General features: G+C 27.9%; 3 protein-coding genes across 4 annotated transcripts in view; all 3 read left to right on the forward strand.

Annotated features, from left to right (window-relative positions):
• The window catches only part of LOC101238687 (vacuolar protein sorting-associated protein 41 homolog), a 130957-nt gene extending 129831 nt beyond the window's left edge, over positions 1–1126 (forward strand). For both annotated transcript variants that reach the window (XM_065809179.1, XM_065809178.1), the window contains one exon: positions 711–1126. In XM_065809179.1, the coding sequence (XP_065665251.1) occupies positions 711–761 (51 nt within the window). In that variant the 3' untranslated portion in view covers positions 762–1126. The remainder of the gene's footprint in view (positions 1–710) is intronic.
• A 2160-nt stretch (positions 1127–3286) lies between these two features.
• Positions 3287–5338, forward strand: LOC136086749 (uncharacterized). Its single transcript, XM_065809180.1, has 2 exons — positions 3287–3466; positions 4593–5338. Exons 1-2 carry the CDS (start codon positions 3360–3362, stop codon positions 5011–5013), a joined length of 528 nt encoding a protein of 175 aa, XP_065665252.1. The 5' UTR covers positions 3287–3359; the 3' UTR covers positions 5014–5338.
• Positions 5339–17254: 11916 nt separating this feature from the next.
• Positions 17255–18427, forward strand: LOC136087131 (uncharacterized). Its single transcript, XM_065809637.1, has 2 exons — positions 17255–17429; positions 17565–18427. Exons 1-2 carry the CDS (start codon positions 17255–17257, stop codon positions 18425–18427), a joined length of 1038 nt encoding a protein of 345 aa, XP_065665709.1.
• The last annotated feature ends 4073 nt before the right edge of the window (positions 18428–22500 follow it).

The following is a 22500-nucleotide window of genomic DNA, read 5'->3' on the forward strand; positions in this document are numbered from 1 at the left end:
AGCAATCCTTGTAATAACATTAAATAAGCGTAAGTAAATGGTAGCGTTGCAAGAAAATGTAACTTTTCTCGCAACTTTAATTGATAACAGTAGTTATTAAGAGTATTGAAACCTATTTTTTGTCATTATGTAAATTATCAAAAGAAAAACTTTATTTTTAACTTTATTATAATAAATATTATGATACAATTAATTATTTTAAAAATCTTATCTAATATAAATAATCTAATATAAATATCTAATATAAAACATTTTTATGTATTATAAGTAGTAATATTTTAGCACAAAAAAATTAGACTAAATTTCTTGTTTAATTTGTTTCGAGAGTTGTTTTATAATTAGACTCCTCAACACACACAGAGCTAAAATTGTTAAGGTTTTTATATCAAAAAATATCAACCAATTTGTAACTACGTCACATTATAAAACGTCAACCAACTTTGCAAACTATTCCAGATTAGGGTTTAATCGCTAAAAAAGATGTTGCATATTTTAATTTGATTTGTGTAATTTCCAACACCCCCCTCTCCCCCTTAGACTATAATTAAATAAAAACGAGAATGTTTTTGTATAATTAAAAAATATTATGATTAAAAATATTTTTAGTTTAATTCGTAGTTGCTTTGAACAATGTTTTAATAATTGAAGTAAAAAAGGTTGAATTTAAACCTGTGTGTTAAGCTTGAATTGTAAACCTTTTTTATGTATAGGTGCCTTTTTGTACTTCATGTTCAAGCAAGACATCTAAAAAGAAGATTTAGTAAGAGAAGTTTGTAAAAAATTCTTTCAAATGTTCAAGAAAATTTTCATTTTCACATCTGATCTGTGTGAAGTCGACAGTCTGGACTACCTCTAATGTTATATATAAACATATCGGCTTTGACAGTGAGTCTCTATCTGCGTGAAGTCATTACTCTGGACTACTTAATGTTATTTATAAACATATCGGTTTTGACTGCGAATTTGATTAACTTCAATGGATATGTGTTTTTTTTTCATAAAACAAAATTCTTAAAAAATATTGTGGTATATTTTTTTTATTGAACTGTATATAAATAAATTTCAACAAAAAAACAATGGTATATTTTTTTAATGAATTGTGTATAAATAAATTTCAGTATTAAAATTAAGTATCGTTCATACAAACAAGGTCACCGTGAAAGGATCTGATGGGTTTTTTGTCTCGAAGCCGATTGAGGTGCAGAGTAAGGCCGGTTAAGACGCAAAGTCCAATTTGCTTTTTTTTATTAGTTATTAACATTCTTAAAGATTTATATATATTGATATATTTTTTATTTTTGCGCATCATAGGGTAGACCAGGGCTTGTTGGTCATAGAAGCAGGCTGGATGAGTCGAGTTTATTTAAAAACTATGCGATTTTGTTCAAAGACGGTGTTTTAACCGTGTTCAATGTCAGAACCGAATTTAAATAGAATAGGATGAGACGATCGAATTTTTTATTGATCGAAGCTATTTAAAATCGAATTTAAACTTTCTATGTTAGGATAGAATCATTTACAGTCAAATTTTTTGGATCGAATTTTTTTAATTAAGTTGTTAAAACTTGTTACAGTCGAATAATATAGAACCGCCATCTAGAACCGAATCAGTTAAACAAATAAAAGATTTAATGTATGCTGTCATAAACATTTGTTAAACCACGCGATGACGTCTAGTATTTTTACAGTAATTAACATATGGTAGGAAGTTGGTAGTTATTATCTTAATTTTAGTTACTGATAATTGCCAACTGTCAGATTTAGTATAAATAACGCTGTTTTCATAATAAGAATATATAAAAACAAGTTCAAAAAATGCATTGAGTCGATCTTCCTTAGTCAGTTAAAAACAAAGAAATATTCACAACACAAAGTGGCGACCATGCCAGGACACTGGAATCTACTAAACACTCTACAAGCTATCAACTGACGTAAGGAATCAAAGATTACAAAAGAATTTAAAATGCCTCCTAAGCAACGCGAAGATCCAATCGCTACACTATCAAGGAAATTGGAACTAGCATTAACAAAAGTTGAGCGACTTGGTCTGAAATACGCATATCATTGAACAATAACGATATAAAATTATTCTAAATCAAAAATATGGAATCAATTCTGAAATTATTCGCCAGCATGGTCGTGATATCATGGATCTTCCCTACATAAAAAATACTAACGTGGATCAAATACATAATTTTTACAGAAAATTAAATGTAAGCATAAACTCGTTGAAAACTTTAAACAAATTGGAGACAGCAGAAATACTGATACGCAAAACTCTCAACAAACATGGCCCTGTTAAAGATGATATTATCCGAACAGATCCAAAAGGGTAGGAATGGGGCTTTGAACAGCTAATTGAAGCTCTACGTGAATACACGTTACGAAAATCATCTGTTGGACGACCAAGAAATAATATCCGAAAAGAAAATTCAAAACCCCACAATAATTGGGAGCACAAAAATCAATTGGAAAAACACTTCCAACATAACGAAACTAGAAACATTGGCTGTATCCAGGGTTGTTATCTGCCAAATATGTCTGAGACATATTTTTTGCTGACATGAAATATGCCCCACATACTTTCTATCGACATATTTTGACATAATTTAATGTCTGAATTATTTTCTGCTGACATAAAATATGTCAGACATGTTTTCTATGGACATATTTTGACATAACTTTATGTCTGAATTATTTTCTGCTGACATAAAATATGTCAGACATATTTTCTATGGACATATTTTGACATAATTTTATGTCTGAATTATTTTCTGCTGACATAAAATATGTCAGACATATTTTCTATTGACATATTTTGACATAATTTTATGTCTGAATTATATTCTGCTGACATAAAATATGTCAGACTTTCTACGGACATATTTTGACATAATTTTATGTCTGACATATTTGCTGTTTGATATTCTTGAAAAAAAAATCTATCTAACAAATTAATTGCGCATTTTAGCTTAATTTAAAAAGTAAAGTGAAAATAGTCTAACAAATTTGTTGCTTTTTTGCTTCGTTGGACTTTTATTTTAATCCCTATAAACAAACATTAGTTGTTTCATAAAGATCTTTTTCTGCCCTTTTTAGCGATGTATCGTTTGATAGTATTGACTAATATTAACTAGTATTGACGCATCATTTGATAGTATTTGATAGTATTGATTAGTAGGGATGGCACTTTTACTTATTAAGCTGATTTAGAAAACAAGACGGGAACGTTAAAAGTGCTTGGGAAATCCCAAAATAAGACTGGTGCAGAATAATTTTTAACGTTTTGATTTTTTGAAGTCGCGTTCTCAACCTCATAAGTACCATTTCCGCATCTTCTACAAAACGGCTTATTAAAAATGGATATTGCATGTAATTCATCGAGTTTAAATTCAGAAATTATATCTTCTTTATCGAAATTAAATTCACATACTGCATATTCTTTATCAATTTCAAACCAAAAAAGGTAAATTGTTGTTTTGTAAGATTTTTCAACCTTTATTGCTAATTTACTTGGTAATATATTTTTACATTGATGTAATAAAATTGTGATGATATTTTATGCAAATATAATTATATATCGCATGCAATATATAATTATATTTGAATATATATCAAATAGCTTGATATTTACATATTGTATTTGTACCAAATATAGTTTATATAAATTACATATTTATATTTGATATATAATTTCATAAGTTATATGTATATATGTATATATATATATATATATATATATATATATATATATATATATATATATATATATATATATATATATAAATTAATTAGTAAAAAACACTTATCTAACTTTTATCTTCGACTTGGAGTTTCACCATTGCTGGATCATCAGGAAGAGTTACTCGATGATCCAGCAATGGTGAAACTCCAAGTCGAAGATAAAAGTTAGATAAGTGTTTTTTACTAATTAATTATTGCTCTGTTCTTTAAGAACATTGAGCACTCTATTTGTAAAATACACTAACATAATTTACATATATATATATATATATATATATATATATATATATATATATATATATATATATATATATATATGTATATATATATATGTATATATATATATGTATATATATATATATATATGTATATATATATATATATATATGTATATATATATATATATATATATATATATATATATATATATATATATATGTATATATATATATATATATATATATATATATATATATATATATGTATATATATATATATATATATATATATATATATATATATATATATATATATATATAAATTATGTTAGTGTATTCTACAAACGGAGTGCTTAATGTTTTAAAAGAACAGAGCAATAATAAATTAAATTAATATATATATAATTAATTTATATATATATATATATATATATATATATATATATATATATATATATATATATATATATATATATATATATATATCAATTATAAATATATAAACTTTATAAACTACATTTGATACAAATACAATATGAAAATATCAATGTTTATCAAAATTTATCAATCAATTTATGATCAGGATTTGACTCGAATTAGCATAAACATTAACTAACTGTTTTTATTTAGAACATGTATGCAGTGGAATATTGATAAAGATATAATGATAATGAGAGAAGTGGCAGCTTTAGGTGTTTTAATACAAAAGCCTGGAAGTAAAGAACGTGGGCAGCTGTGGCAGCTGGTTTCTGACTCATTAAACAAAAATGGTTTCTGTGTTACAAGCAAAGGAGTACGAGATCGATTATTGATTAATATGAAAAAGCATCGTGTTCAGGCGAACAAGGAAAAAAAACTTTCTGGTGAAGGCGGAGAAGAAATAACTGAATATGATATTTTGGTTGAAGAATTAATTGAAATCAGTGATGACACAGATGCTCAGAAAGATGAAAAATCTAAAGAAAGAAAAAATGCAGTAGATAAAGATCGTATGAAAGCTTTAGATATAAGAAATACTGCTATGGAGCCTTTTAGGGAAACAAGGAAGTGAAAGGCCCTTGATATTGAAGACAAGTCTCTGATATCTTCTCACAGATCATCAAGTGATACATTGACATTTTTGTGTGAAAAAATGGAAGTAGATAAGGAAAATAGGTGCATTGAGCGAGAAGAAAGAGCTGAAGCAAGAGTTCTTGCCCAGCAACAACAAAATAATATTCAAAATATGTTTAATCATATGTTAGCTCAACAAATAGAAATATTAAAAATGTTAATAGAAAAAAGAAATTAGTTTTTATTTTTAATAAACTCTACATTTTTGTTAAGCAAAACTATTGTTTGCATTTTCTTTTTGGAATAAATAATTATTTTTGTTACTTTATTTGTATATTTTAAAGAATCATGAAAGTTAAACAAGACTATCAATAACTATCTATAAGATTTACAACAGGCAATACTATTAATAAGTTAGGAAGTATCAATATGATTTGAAATTAAGTTATTGAAAATACTCTTGTAGGGAGGGAGCTTCCAAACCAAAATAATCTGAAACAATGTTCCCATAGAGGCAAGTGTGTTTATTTTGTAACAATGAACAAACTATATATACCTTTCCAATAGGACTTAAGCCAAGTTTTTGAGACTGTTTAAAATCTATGAATTTAAAATAATTTGTCATTAAACCAAATACCCACTCAACACTAACACGCTGTGCACTCATAGCTTTGTTAAATGCAAGTTGGTCTGGCGTAACATTCATATTTCTGTATGGTGCTAGCAGGTGTACTCGAAGTGGATAGGCTGGGTCGCCATATAAGCATAAAGAACTCCCATCATGCCATGCAAACTCCTGCAACTGTGGCAATAAACCAGATTCTTATAGCATAGTGCTATCATGTTTTTTACCCTTAAAAGGACCAGCTAAGTTTGCTATCATGCCATTGGGAACTACAACACTGAAATTTCAGTGCATGGACACTCTTATGACCATTATAGACAATTCTTTGATTTGTTTTAGGCCTAGCAATTCTACGAACAGTTCCATCGATAAAACCAAAACAGTTATTAAGGGGTGCCTCTTTTCGATGAATATAATCAGCAAACTCTTGAAGTTTGTTTGATTGTAACATTGGTTGATCCCAAAGTAATAGTTTATGACTATGCAAATTGTAAACATGATCAATTACTGTGTTAAATATCAGACAAATTTCTGTAGGGTTCCTTCTAAACGTATTTGCCATATCAGTATAGCGACATGGAAATGCTAATCTTTTAAGCATAAGGCTTCTATTCCTCTACAGATTGTTCCTTGGGAGCATTTTATTACATCAGGTAACCTGAAAATATTTAGCAAATGATCAAATTTACGCAATTTAGCAAAAGATCAATTTTACGAACACGTAGATCGGTCCAACACTGTGCATCATCCAACAACGATAGGTTAAACTTATTGTAGTCCCAGTGAGGATATATATCTCTTGAATAGTTTAGTTTATAGAGCAGTGCGAATTCACAATCATCTAATATGTCCTCTGAATATGCAATTAACATCGTGTCTCTTGCCGTTTTAAGGCCGTTTATTGGAGCCATATTTCAGTTTGATATTTTTACTAATAACTTTATGTATGTATCAATCAATCAATCAAAATTTATTGACAGGCTCAAGGGCCAATATAATAAATATACAATGGGTAAAATAAAGTGGATTAGAATAAAACAAAGACTAACGCACTTGAATATAAACAAAACCCAAGAAAAAATAAATAATAACATATATATATATATATATTATTATTATTATTATTATTATTATTATTATTATTATTATTATTATTATTATTATTATTATTATTACTACATATATATGTATATATATATATATATATATATATATATATATATATATATATATATATATATATATATATATATATATTAAAATATATATATTTTAAAAACAAAATTTAACACTATTTAAAATAAAACAAAAAACTTGAAAAAATTTAAGTTCGTTTTTATTTTTTTCAACGTAAACAAAAACATCCAATTAGTTTGTTTTTTTATGAATAATCAAAACGTTCCCGTTTGTAAACTTTTCTAAATCAGATTAAAAATAAAATGAGACAACGAGACCGCGGTTTTACAACGGCGTTTTATAATACGTCACAGTTTCTAAATCAGTCTATTTTGATGTAAAAACGCGAATTACTTTTACGCGTAAATTATTTTACATAACTCATATAAAAATATATAATTTACTTACTTTCAAAAGTAATTCGTTTTTTTTACATAAATTATATAACGCGTAAAACTTAATTACTTAATTAAGTTAAGTTTTTTAAATGAGTAAGTGTTACTTTAAAAAGTAATTTACTTTTACAAGTAAAAGTTATTTACATTTTTAGTTTTACTTGTAAATGTTTTACTTTTAATGTTAAGTTATGTAAAGTAAACCATTTTAAAAAGTAATTTTGGTTATAATTACGTAAAAAATTTACATCGAAAAGTAATTTACTTTTAAATATAAAAAATTTTATTTATGAAATAAACTTACGTAAATATAATATTTAAAAGACATAACACTTACTTTACAAAACAAAACTACATCGTAACAACAAATTACTTTTACGTTTAAAAGTAAGTAATTAGCAAAAACAGCTTACACAAAAGTAATTTGAAAAAAATTGTTGTTTACTTTTACAAATAAAAGTAATTTTTCGCTTTGAAATTTTATACTTTACTTGGTAAGTAAGTAAAAAGTAAGTTATATTATTTACATTCTCAAAGAACAGCCATTTCATGTTGATTTAACATAAATTTTGAGATAGGTAGCGTATTCAAATCTACTGCCTGTTTTTTTTCATGTACATCGTAAATGGTAGTTCTATTATAATTAGGGGCAAATATAGCCTATACTAGTAGTATAGAGACGGGCTCCCTGTCGCATGAGTACTAATAGGGGCTGCTAAATAATCATTGATTTTTTATTTCTTTTTGTTTGTTTAGCAGATTAAGTTAATGGCCATAATGAAAGTTTGTCGGGGGAAGATGGGGGAAAGGGGGCATAATTTCTAAGCTATGGGTAATTTATGCATGTGTAAACCTTCCAGCATTTGTGTAAACTTAATAAAAGTACAAGTTGAAATTGTTTTCAGAGCACTGGGGAGAACTCCCCTTTTTTGAATCTTTTTTTTTTTTAATTTTACTTTATTATTCCGGCTTTACTTTGATTTTACTTCATCTTGACAGCATTTGTGTAGTCCCGATGAACGCGCATGTTAAATTTGTTTCCTGGGCAAGGAAGTCGTACCGTTACTTTTTTTCTTTATTATTTTATTTTTCTTTAAAGTTTTGGTTTATAACTTTTTAGAAAGAAAGATTTTTTGCATAAAAGCTTTGAAAACATTTTTTTGATTTATTTGTTTGAGTATTAATTTTTTTCGGGAGGAAATAAGTTAGTGGCCCTGATAAAAATTTACCGTAAATGAGCCGGGCATATTTGTAGTTATGCTGCTGCTTTTCGCTTCTCTTATTCAGTGTGGTTGTTATCAGAGCCGTCCCGAAGAGGTCTCTGATTGGGGAGGGGGCTCGTATGTGTTTTTTGCCAACTAGAGACACACACGCACACAAAAAAAAGGGTCCTCGATATTTGATATTTGCCAACAATACTTCAAAACTTGCCAACTAAATGTACAAATGTGCTAACTCAAATGCATATATAATAGCTTTGGGGTGGGGGATACCCCCTCACCCCCATTCGGGACGGCACTGGTCAGCTCTGGTCGAAACAGCCACTCAGAAATTAAAATTAATTTCTTTTTGTTTATTTATTAATAGCTATTCATAAAACTGTTGTCTGGAATGAACTAAATTCAATTAGCCCATTTCAGAAAACAAATATTCCTTTATTATTCTATTATCTAACAATTATTCGAGTTGGTCATTTCCAGAAATAACTTTTTTTGGTTAGATTGGTTTTTAACAACCACGCTGAATAAAACAAGCCAAAATACAAAACTTAGAATAAAATTGCAAAATGTAGAGCCATTTCCAAAGCAAGAACATTAAACCAGACTGTCTTTCAAAAAAAAACTTTCAAACAACTGATGTAATTAACATCAAGAGTAATTTGAAAAAAAAAATTAAAGTTAAAAAAGTATAAATGTAAATGAAAAAAAATGTATAACTTTTTATAACCGCAAAAACCGCTTATTTTAATTTATTTAATATAGCGTATTTAGTAGGATGGTTCAAAAAAGCACATTTTCAAGTTTAAAATTATATGGTCGGTTGTGAAGAAAATTGTCTTAATGTTGTTTTATCATACAGATGAAATAAAATCAAATTCTTTTTTTTTTCAGTAAATTTTTGTTACTTTTTTTTCTTTTAAATTTTCAAAAAATTTAAAGTAAAAAAATAACAAAAGTGCAAATCACCATATTTAAACAACCAGATTCTAATCACATATTTAAAATCAGGCCCGAAGGAAGCTTTTTGTTTTTGTTTGAGAATTTAACTTTATGTAACGACATGAAGCTAACTTCAAACATTTATATATTCATGTTTATGTAAAGCTTTTCAAAAGTATTGCGATAATCGGAGTCTGCTAAAAATAAACCCTTAAAAATGTTGACTTTCTTTTTATGCCATTGGTGTGAGAGTGATGAGTTTATAACATTTATAAATACATTTTTTTAACATTTTAAACTAAGTTTAAGTTCATTAACAAGTCTCTAATGTCATGCAATAATCTCTTAATGTTCAAAAACTATGAAAATATAAATTTTGAGCAACCTCTCCAATTATTTAGGTGATTTAAATGGGATTTGATAATTTTCAAATTAATTTTTTTTTCAAATATAATTTCGTCATTGGTTTTTTTTTTTATTATTATATAAAGACATTCTATAATACAGTGATGGATTTTTAATTTTTATAATATTTTATTTTTTTAATTTGCCGTTACAAATTATTAATTTTCTTTTGTAAAATATACGAAAGGCGGGGAAAAGAAGAAGACAAAAATAATCCTATTGCCAAGCCTCTAAATATCCGTACATAATAAAGACATTAAAAACTTGTCATTAAAAACTGATGATCATTTGTTTTTCTGAAGTTTGAGTTTAATAACCTTATTTTAGTTGACAATTATAGTTTTGTATTTTTTGAAAATATATCTAAAAATTAAAATATATGTATCTGAAGTACCAAATTCTCCTGTTTTTGGTATGTTATTTTAGAAAAAGGTGAATCTTTTTCTAAAATAACATACTAAAACAGAAGAAATATTGCATAAATAACAGAAAATTTGAATATTTTTTTTTTAAACATATAAATAAAAAGGTTTAAAAAAATTTTATCCATGAAAATATAAATTAAACAAAATACATTATTTAACTTTAAATGGATTTAAATACAAGTATTGCCAAACCTATTAAAACCTATTAAAATTACTTAATCAACAGCATCTTTAACTAATAGTATTTTTAATAGCTACGTACAAATGAGGTTTTTAAATGTGTCGTTAAAAACTCATTTAAAGACTTTATGGTAACCAATAATATAATGATGTCTATTTGCGTAAACTCTGAGATGTAATATTATCATTATGAAAAACTTTTGGTAAATAAAACATACTTAAGTGCCAAACTCAAGTATGTTCTTGTTTATATTGCATTAGAATGTTTAGGAAAATGTAAAAAAGTTTTACAATTTGTACATACGACGGTTCCTTTTATCAACAAACCAATTACAATTAATTAATCAATAGCCTCTTCTTTAACTAATAATATTATTATATAGTTACGTATAAATGAGGTTTTCTAAAAATCTTTTAATGTGTTGTTAAAAACCACATTGAACCATTTAAAGACTTTATGGATAACCAAATAACCAATAACACAATGATGTCTTTAATAATTACATCAATATTACATCTTAAAATTTACGTTCGTAAATTATGAGACGTATTATTAATATAATTATGTAAACGCAATAATTTTGGTCAAAATGGTTTTTATAAGATTTCAAATTAAATTTTCTTTAAAATTATGCAATGTTGCGGTATAAACAAAAACATACTTAAGTACCAAACTTAAATGTGTTCTTGCTTATCACATAAGAATGTTTAGAAAAAGATTGAAACAACCACTTCATTTGGCGAGGATGTAAACTTAGTGTAAGAAAACATAAACAATAAAAATTACTAATTTGTTGCCCTCACATTTGTAGTAGGGATGGTAAATGTTTAAGGGTATTTTTGTATCCAGGCTCTAATCACCACAATTTTTATTTCTTTATCTACTCAAGATCGTTTTTACGCTACAGCTCGGGATATAGGTATATTACACAGCGGCCAAGCAAAGTGTATTTTGTTATTAGTCATACGTGGCCAAGGTGCCCAACTACTGTTTCTCTGGAGCGATAACTTTTCTAAAACAAAAAAACAAAAAAAACTATTTAAATATATCTTAAAGCTTCGGAACCTTGCGGTTCTTGGTTTAGTTGCTTGTTGGACCGTAAGTTTTGCTTATATTGGCCTTGCGGTAGCAAGGCCACTGATATTACACGCAGATAAAGATATAAGACTTTTAGAGTCAAAGGATATTCTTAAGCAGGTGGACTTTTTTTGCATCAAAGTGGTGAAAAATCTTTACAAAAATAATGAGTCCTCTTAATAAAGTTCGGCTCCTTAATCTTCAGGGGGCTCCTTAATCTTCGGGGGCTCTTTAATCTTCAGGAGGTCTTTAATCTTCAGGGGGTCTTTAATCTTCAGGGGGCTCTTTAATCTTCGGGGGCTCCTTAATCTTCAGGGGGCTCTTTAATCTTCGCTCCTTAATCTTTGCTCCTTAATCTTCGGCTCCTTAATCTTCGTTCGGCTCCTTAATCTTCGTTCGGCTCCTTAATCTTCAGGGGCTCCTTAATCTTCAGGCCATGGTATTATAGCTCCTATAATTCAGGACAAGTTTAAACTTTCCCTCCTTAGTTTTTAAATAATAAATGCATTTACGCAAAAAAGTTGTAAAAAAAGACTAACAATAACGCCAATTATTTTCTTTTATAATAAACTACCCTTTCATGGGTATATGCGCCTTCTGCTAAATGCCTTATTTTAGCTTTGTCTAAATTCCAGACCTTTCGAATGGTTGGCCAGAGAGTGAACATTTTTGAGACGGTTTGATTCAGAGAAGGGTTATAATAGTTAAAACTATCATGGACCGAAATTAGAGAGGGTTTTAATCATGGGTGGAAACCTATTATTGATATATTCAAACTTTACAGGGAAGAAATACCTAAAACCGCGCAAATCGAATGTTGCCGCAAACTAAATGTTTGTGCCTTTAAAGTTTTACTTTTTTGCATTTCTTTTAAACAAGATCATGTCAAAGTTATTTGCTTACTTTATATAAGTTACTTTTAATTTACTTTACAATTTATATAAAATGTAAGCTTAACTAATTTAAATTTTATTTTAAGTACAGAGCCGGAACCAGCTTTTTTTGGTCTTTGAGATAGCTAACTTCCAGACATGGAGCAAATGCCAAACATTTATATGTTTATACTTATGTCAAATAAAAATGCTTAGCAAAAAATTGCGATGATTGGAGGCTGGGAACAAAAAAGCCCCAAATTTTGTGCCACCTGCCCTAAACGTGAGAGCAACAAGTTGATGAAATATTTTTTGTACTGTTCTCAACTAGACTTATATTCATCGATAAATTTTAAGTTTCATAGTATTATCTTTCAGCGTTCAAAAATAATGACCATATAATATGTATAACCCCCTCAAATTGAGGGGGGGGGGGTTTAAACTTTATATGGTCATAATTTTTGAAAGCTAAAATAATTTACTATGAAATTTAAAATTTATCGATGAATATTAGTCTAGTTAAAAACAGTACAAATAATATTTTATCAACTTGTTGCTTTCACGTTTGGGGCAGGGGGGCACAAAATTTGGGGCATTTTTGTTCCCAGCCTCCAATTTTGCTCCATGTCTGGAAGTTAGCTATCTCAAAGACCAAAAAAAGCTGGTTCCGGCTCTGATGTAATTTATTCTTAATAATGATTTGTTATTACTTTTAAAATAAAAAATTCCTACTTAAAAAATATTATTTTATTTGTAAATTTAATTTACATTTGGTAGCATATTATTTTTATGTAATTTACATTATAATATAATTTTTTTCAAGTTACTTTATAATATAATTTTTTTTTAATTAGTTACTTTTATAGGTAAATGTAAATTACAGTTGAGGAACTTTTATATTATGTAATGTAATTTTCAAAATTATTAACTTTTAAATGTAAAAGTAAAGTAGCTTTTTCACGTGACTTACTTTTACGTGTCAAAGTAAATTACTTTTTGATGTAATCTTCTTTTACATACCTTTTTTTTGAAAGTAAAAAATCTTACTTTGAAAAGTAAAAGTCGTTTCATAAAAATAAGTTACTTACACGGTAAGTAAAAAAATAAGTAAGTAAATTTGTCATCCCTATTGATTAGTATCGATTAGTATTGGCGATTTCCTTTATAAGAATTTAAAAACCATCTCAAACTGAGTTTTTATTACTGAAAGTGGTTTTTATTACTATGACTAAACTTAAAATTATTCTTTTGATTAAAATAATAATAGAAAAAAAACATTATCAGTTATTTTTAAGTAATAGTTGATCTTGAAAAAGGTTTCATTATGAAAAATTGAATTCAAAAGATTCTAATAATTTATAACTAATTACGAATAATATACTTATAGTTATAATAGTTATGATATATTTATCATTAAAAAAACAGACAATTGCATTATAATTGCATAGTTAACTGCCATAAACTTGCATAAAATGTTTTAAGTGAAATATATATCTTAATAATTATTTATTTCGTTTTCCTTAAGATTTAAAGTCAAAAATGGAGAATAATTTATTAAATGAACAAGTGAAAACTTAATTTGAAATAAATAAAGAAGGAGGAAAATGTAAAATGTGCAAAAAATGTTACAAAGGCAAATTAAGTAACCTCAAAGATCACCTTCTTCGAAAACACAAAGAAAAAGCCGATGAAATTGAATTAGTTGAAGCTACCCCAGCTACAAGGCATCGAAATGACGATGAAATTCAATTAATTAAACGAATCAAGCTAGAAGTTGATGTAAATCAATTAATTAGAGAAATGATTCGATTAATGATGCGCCGTAACTTGTCTTTAGCATCAGCTGAAGAAATCGGACAAATGTCTTTAGTAAAAAATGCACTCAAAAAATTCAATATTTTTAAAAATCGTCACAGCATGAAACGCTACATTCAACATGCATGTGAAAATATTTTTTCGCTAATAAGAGAAGAAACTGCAAATGTTCTTATGTCGTTGATGTTTGATAGTGCGTCGCGATATGGAAGAAACGTGTTTGGAGTTAGTTGCAGATATACCAAGGACGGGGAAATAGTTGACAGAACCTTAGGCATAATTACTCAAGAAGGTCGACAGTTTAGCGAAATTTTGGCTGCTCAATTGGAAAATGTGATTAGAAAATGTGCTATTGATATCTACACAACTTGCACAGATCAGGGAAAGAATATGCTGAAGGCTTCAAATATTCTCCAAAATGCACAAGATCAAATGAAAGTAATCCTTTAAAATTTATGGTGACGAATTTATAGATTTCGAAGACGAAAAAATTGATATTGGCGCTTTAGAGAATGAAGAAGGAAAATAATGAAGCCCACACTGTTTGCATTGAAAAATCGGTAGGGTTGTTTGTTTACCCATGTTTTGTGGCGCACATGTGTGTCAGCTAGCTGCCAAGGACGTAACGTCAATGTTTGAAGATGCATTCAATAATATAAGAAAGGTTGCTATTGAATTCAAAAAAGTAGCATATATTCAAACATATAAAAATCTAAAAAAGCCTCGTATAGACATTGCACCTCGTTGGGATTCCACTTTTTAGAAGATAAAAGATTTTCATACCAATGCAGAACCATATCAAAGGATAAGACACGACAAGTTAAAGTTAAATGATGCATCATGGAGCTTGTTGTAGCTGTTCTTTAAATTCTTCATATACTTCATTTTGATTCCCTTCGCTTTGATATTTTAGGCCAAGAACATCCAAGCTATATAGTTCTTTGTAACAGTCGTTGGTTGACTTTGCAAAATATTACAGATTGCAAAAAAGATTGTTTGTCTTACTGGAGACATTAAAAAAGCCTTTCTACAAATAAGAGTTGATAATAAAGATCGTGATGTTTTCCGTTTTTATTGGATATCGGACTTGAAAAGTAAAGAAGTAATAACTCTAAGATTTACTCGAATCCCGTTTGGCTGTGCATCTAGTCCCTTTATTCTTGGAGGAGTAATCAAGCAACATTTATTGACATATGAAAAACATTATCCGCATAAAAAGAATGAAATTCAGATAATCAACAAGGGCATATATGTTGATGATATAATCACTAGGGAAGTTGACCTGGACTGTGTCGAAAAGTTGAAACAAACACCAATTCATTTATTCAACAAAGGCGGATTCCAGCCTCACAAATGGCACTCGAACTTTCCTGTATTGGAAATGAATCATATAATAAAAAAGATTAAAATACATGGATTTGGTGATGCAAGCAAAGATGGCTGCTGCAGTGCAATATATGTAGTAGTACATCAAGGAAACAAAGTAACTCAAGGATTGTTTACAGCCAAATCACGCATATCAAAGCGAGGTTGACACCCAGTTATGGAGATATACGGCTGGCTTGATAGTTCAGTAGCACTGCATTGGATCCTTAATGACAATCGTAAATGGAGGCAGTTTGTATCAAATCGTGTCAAAGAAATCAATAAACAAAGTTGGATTATCTGGCGCCTTTTCCCAACCAATCAGAAATATTCCAAAAAATCTACAGATACTACATTTGGGATACGAAATGAAGATGGTATATTTTATATTGGAAAAAAGCCAATACATATTAGTGATGATAATGTAGTTATTGATGATGAAACATATTTTGGTACTCCTGGTCTTTGGGAGTTGTTAACAAAGTTTAAACCTGATAAGGGAATATAATATGAAGATGGCCTTAAAAAATATCGATATATATTAATACAAACAGATGCAATTACTATTGAAAACCCTTACAAAAGTCTCGTAGTGGAAAATACAGAGAAATAATAGCCCTTATTTGGAGAGATATAAAGAAAAATGAGAAGCATGAGTTAAAAGGAACAGGAATAGGAACAAACATACAAACTATAATTCTTCCTAATAATTCTGATGCATTAATTGAAATGCTTGAATTACTTATAGCTACATGGAAAACAGGTAACACTGGAGCAAGAAACGAAGCTGTTGCAATTTGTGATGAATTAATACGACAAGGTATAATAGATGGTTCACAGTATAAAGCAATACAAAATAATTTATAATATATCAGTGCATATAAAAAAAATATAAAGTACATAAAAATGCTAATTGTTCATAATAAGAGATATATAAAGAAACATGCTATTGGAGGAAGTGGTATATTCGAAAGTATAAGAGATTTATTTAAACAAATAAAAGCGTCAAATGTACTAAGAGTATCATCAGCTTTGTTGAAGAAGATGGTTGCTACTGATTTAGGAAAAACTGCAATAACTGCTGCAAAATCAGCAGGAAAAGAACTTTCAACATCAGCGATAAAAGCTGCTCGAAATGCTACAGTTGAAAAAGGAAAACAAATAATTGATAAAGCATCTTCAAAAATAGTTTCACAACCTGTTCCTTATAAAAAAATTGATGAAATAACTTCAAATTTGGTTGGATCTAATGATCTGGTTAATAATGTATCTGAAAGATCTAATAATAATGGATTTGAAAGATCTAATAATAATGGATCTGAAAGATCTAATAATAATGGATCTGAAAGATCTAATAATAATGGATCTGAAAGATCTAATAATATGGATCTGAAAGATCTAATAATAATGGATCTGAAAGATCTAAAAAAAAATAATGCAGATGATATAACAACAAATATAAATAAAATATTGATGGGGTCTGCAATAAGATCAGTAAAAAAAGTATCAAATGAAAATGCTATAAGAATAGAAGATCTACTTAAAAGAGGACGCGGTCTTCGACTTGCGTAGTATATTTGCTAAACTTTTTATATAGTGTTTTAATAATTGTCAATTAAAAAAAAAATTAATATTGTATATAAAAAAACAAAATGACGACTTCTGAAATATTAAATTTTACAAAAATGCCAACTGTGGGTAATAGAATTGAAAAACTTGATTCCATGAATTGCCAATGAATTGAATGCCAATGACTGGTACAAATCTAAATAGTGCTACAGAAATAAGAATCAACGTTGAGCTACAAAGTACGTACACACTTCCATCTGAAGCTTTTCTCTTATTTGAAGGACAACTTGTTAAATTAGCTGATGGAACAGCTTATGTTAATACAGATGCAGTGACGCTTACAAGTAATGGTATTATGCATTTTTTTAGTCGAATAACATACCAATTATCAACTACAATGTTAGGAATGCTTAAACACCCAAATGACTTTCAATTAGCGCAAGGATTAAATTAGTTGTGGTATAAATATACTGCAACATCAGCAGTACTTGCTGATAACTCAGGGTTTGCAGCAAGACAAGCATACATAATTCAGAAACCAACTACAAAAGGAACATTTTCATTTTGCGTACCTTTAAGACACATTTTTGGATTCTCTGATGATTACAACAAAGTTATTTATGGGCTTAAACAAACAATATCTCTTGCAAGAGATAGTGATGATAACGCAATTTTTAAGCGTGCTGGTGTAGCTGCAGCAAAAGTTAAACTTAATAAAATATCATTGTTTATGCCACATGTGCTACCAGCAGATACACAAAGGTATAAACATTATAATCAAATCGAATCAAAAGTGACACTTCCAGTAAGTTTTCGAGCCCGTCAGTGTGATACTATATCTGTTCCACAAGCTACTACATTTTCTTGGAGATTGAGCGTAAAAGCATCTCCTGAAAGAGCAAGATACATTATTGTCGCATTTCAAACAAGTAAGAGTAGAGACCAAAATGCTAATGCTTCAATATTTGATCATTTCGACTTGAAAAATATGTACATTATGCTTAATCAAGACAGATACCCTTATATTGATTATAATTTATCCTTCCCAAATCAGCAATTTTCAAGAGCTTATAGAGAAGCAGCTGTGTTTAATGAAAAATTTTATGGAATGAATGAATTGATCACACACAGCAATATAAATCCTTCTGACTATAAAGATTTACACCCACTCTTTGTTTTTGATGTTAGTAAACAACCAGAATTAATAAAATCATCAACAATAGATGTAATAAATAAAGCAACATTTAATTCAGCTGTTCCAGCAAGTACTGATGCATATGCTGTTGTAGTATCTAATAAATTGTTACAATTTCAATTAGACGGGAATAAAATAGATGTTGTTTATTAAATTTTTTGTAAATTAAGTTTTTTGAATATTTTTAAATTTTTTTTCTTTATATATTAAAATAATGAAATATACAAAGAAAAGTTTAAAAAATTTATTAGAAGAAAATAATATTTCAAAAAAATCTCGCTACATTGCTGATGATTGCTATGGAAAATGGGTTAATAAATGAAGAATCTATTATGACTAAAGTTAAGGAAGTAAATGAGAAAAGAGCAGTTGGGAGACCTAGAATGCATCCAGTAAAAGAAGTAAATGAGAAGAATCCAGTTGGGAGACCAAGAAAAAATCCTGAAAAAGAAGAAAAAGAAATAGATCCAAAATATGAAAGATTAAGAACAATAAAGAAAAAACCAGTCACTTTTAGATTAACTAACATGGAAACAGGATTAATTAAAAATATAAATCATTATATAGTGCTATGCGTGAAACTAAGCATGGATGGAGATATCTTGAATTACGTGATGGAAAAGTTGATAATGGATTTAAGATTGAAATATTAAAGTCTGAAAAATTAAAAAAATTAAAATGCTTAAAAAATATTTACATGTGCTTTGTAAATATTTTTAATAATAAAAATACGGCAAGATTTTTTTATTTTGAAAAATCATTTAAAGAAATCGAAAATTAAAAAAAAAATCTTGCTATATAAAAAATGGAAAATAAAAATGTCAGAGAATTAAAACAAATCGCACAAAAGCGAAAAATTAAATATTATTACAGAATGATAAAAAGTGAATTTTTAGAAGCGTTATCTACATCAGTAGAACAGAGAAATATACTAGATGATCCTATTCTAGATATATCATCTTCAACAATTTTAACTCCTACACATTATATTGCAACTAATACATCAATATCTCGAAAAGAATCAAATAATAATTCTATTGCAAATTGGATTATGTCTTTTGTTCCTGATAAAATTAAAAAAACAACTAATGAAAAGATTGAAGCATTAAAATCTAAAGTTGTAGAGTTGTATAATAAGTTTTACAAAAACCCAATAGAATTTAATTTAACTAAGTCATCTATTAAAAATGTGATAAAGCAATTTACAGCTAAGGGATACAAAGCTATACAGGGATAGAAAGCTTACAGGGATAGAAAGCTATGATGCTTTATCCTTTGTAAATGCTGCTAAAAAAAGTGGGATTAAAATTAAGGTTGTTCACGAAAGCAAAAGTTGAATTTTCGATAAAAAAAAAAGTTTTCGAAACTTTATTTTTGTTTCGGTAAGTTCGAAATAATTTCAAACTAATTAATTTTGTATCGAAACGATTTTTTCATTTCGAAATTGTAAAATTTGCTTCGAAATATTATTTTAATTTCGAAATTCTGAAAATATTACCGAAACAATTTTTCACTTTCGAAATTGTAAAATTTCTTTCGAAATATTTTTGCGATTTCGAAATTCTGAAAATATTACCGAAACAATTTTTCACTTTCGAAATTGTAAAATTTCTTTCGAAATATTTTTGCGATTTCGAAACTCTGAAAATATTACCGAAACAATTTTTCACTTTCGAAATTCTAAAATTTGCTTCGAAATAATTTTGCAGGGACTAGAACCTCAATGGTTCTTTTGCAGGGATTAGAAACCTCAGGATAAGATAGGGGGTTGATACTTTGTGACATTTTGTGGAAAAGGGAGGAGGGAGATCTAAAAAGTTTTTTGCATGACATAATTTGCTAATGACCCCTTACATCTACACGGTGAAATGTTTCATATAAAATATTAGCTCTCTCAAAGTGATTAAAACCTACCTACAGCAAAAGCTACTTAAGTGTTTTTGTTTACAATTTAAATTGTAAATTTTGAACGTATAATTTTTTAAATTTTTACTTATTCACTTATTCAAGTTTTTACTTAATAATTATTGAATAAAGGTGCTTAAAAGCATCTTCATTCAATATTGAATGAAAAAAAATTTGAACTTCTAATTCAAAATAAAATTCAAAACTATATTTGGTTAAACTATATTTAAACTAGTGATGTTATTAAAAAGTAAGACTGTCGACTAATATATTTTCAAAAGTCAACCAAAGTCGACTTTTGAACTTATATTAAAATTTTTGAAATTATATTTTGAAATTATAGTTTGAACGACTAACACTTTTTCGAAATCGACAAAGTCGACTAAAAGTCGATTTAGTCAAAATGTGAGGGGGGGGGGGGGGGGAGTAATAAAAAAAAAAAAGTAATTTACGTCTGTTTTATACGTTTTTAAATTATACAACTTAAATATTAATGAAACAAAACAATATGAACGCCACGCAGGATAAATTTTGCTAGGTCCAAATGATTTAATATTGTGGAAAAGTCCTTTTGATTTCTTGATAAATACAAAACAAATATAAGTCTAAAATAGTAAAATAAAAGTAAATATAAGTTTTAAAATAAACTATTTAAATATGAAGGGTCTCACAATTTAATTATCTTTAGAGCCCTAGTTAAAGAACGGATCGGATCAGCACTGTATATCGTATTGATATTGTATGAAAATCTTTTTAATAATCACATGCAAAGACTACTAAAAAAAGCAACAACAAAAAAACAACACATAACTATAAAGTTTTTTAATATAATTATTGTCATATGTTATGAAGTTGTTTAATAATGCAGGGCCGTCAGGAAAAATCTTTGGACTATAAAAAGGCAAATGCCAAAAAGCATGCGGAAAAACCATTTTTTGGGGAGCCCTCGTTAAATGATCAGTCGTAAACCCAGATATACAAAAGCTAACTAACAATATTTTGGATTTAAATTAATTGGGATATCGAAAAAAAAATTTGTAATTTTGATTATTTATTATTTATAAAAATACTGAAGAAATGAAAAAATAATATAAATAAAATTTTAATATAGTAAAAATAGAGAAAAAGTATACAAAAATAAGATGAAAATAATATTATTTTTACAAACACACACCCAATGAATCTTTCCCAACCTCTTTTCAGGCCTGGTTGTTTGTATATTATTTTTTAGATACTATGTTAGAACTAAGATTCGGCAAGTTACTTACTGTTAACATTACGAGTTATTAACTTAGGCGGAATTTAATTCTAGTTACCATACATAATTACCTGAAGACGTTGTGAAGGTACTTTTAGTGTATTATAAGTTACTCTTGAGCACTTTTAGTTGTTCTCAAGTGACCGCTGATACCGGTACCGGTAGCTAAAAGTAATTTTTTTGGAAGTTGCTGAAATCCTCAAACCCTTAATAGAACTTCAACAGAGTAAACAAAAAACTTAGTGCTGGATTAGGAGAGAGGTCGTTGGGATTGAGGGGGATACTATATTTTAATTTTTTAATTTAATATGAAAGGAAGGTGGGCAAATATTATATTCCGGCTCTGAAAAAACTACATTCTATTTAACAGTCATATTTGCTTTTGAGAAACAAAATAAAATTAAAAAGATTTATAATGTTCAATCAAATAAAAAGATATAAGAAATGCATGTATAAGTACTATTATTAGACATAATCGACTTTTAGTCGATTAGTAGATAATCCAAAGTCGATTAGATCCGCTATTAGATTTTTCAAAGTCGACTAATTTCGACTAGTAGACTTTTAGTCGATTTAGTCAAAGTCGATAGCAACACTAGTTTAAATACTTTTTATTTTAAATTTGCATAACGTAAGTTTAAACCTTACATTTAGAATTTACATAAAAGTTCGTGCGCTTTTCCTAAATGATATAATTATGATGTTTAAAAGTTATAATGTGCAATTCCCTTAGGGCCTCTAACGCAAGTTATGAAATCATTGTTGCAACGTAAACGGCTAATTACTCTCTAGTGGTTATTTAGATGAAATTTACAACGATTTCAAACAATTATATTTATAACTTAGCAATTTTTTGTTACATAGCTATAAAATGTAACTAAAGTTATAATAATCTCCTTAATCGCTTGGTAACCTAAGTGAAGTAACATGTGTTACACATTTACTAATAACATAAGATACTAATTTATTAATATTTGTTGTATGCGTACGAGTAAAAAAACTACTTGCTTTTTAGTTTGAATAAACATGTCAAAAACAAATAAATCCGTTATTAAGAAAGGAA

Source organism: Hydra vulgaris, chromosome 11 (genome assembly GCF_038396675.1).
Source record: "Hydra vulgaris chromosome 11, alternate assembly HydraT2T_AEP".
Classification (NCBI taxonomy): Eukaryota; Metazoa; Cnidaria; class Hydrozoa; order Anthoathecata; family Hydridae; genus Hydra; species Hydra vulgaris.

Excerpts from the sequence above, each read along its gene's own strand:
- LOC136086749 (XM_065809180.1), top strand. The coding sequence starts at position 3,360 with ATGGATATTGCATGTAATTCATCGAGTTTAAATTCAGAAATTATATCT. Across the intron at positions 3,467-4,592 it reads TCAATTTCAAACCAAAAAAG|AACATGTATGCAGTGGAATA; the intron begins GTAAATTGTTGT and ends GTTTTTATTTAG.
- LOC136087131 (XM_065809637.1), top strand. The coding sequence starts at position 17,255 with ATGCCAATGACTGGTACAAATCTAAATAGTGCTACAGAAATAAGAATC. Across the intron at positions 17,430-17,564 it reads AGTGACGCTTACAAGTAATG|TACTTGCTGATAACTCAGGG; the intron begins GTATTATGCATT and ends CAACATCAGCAG.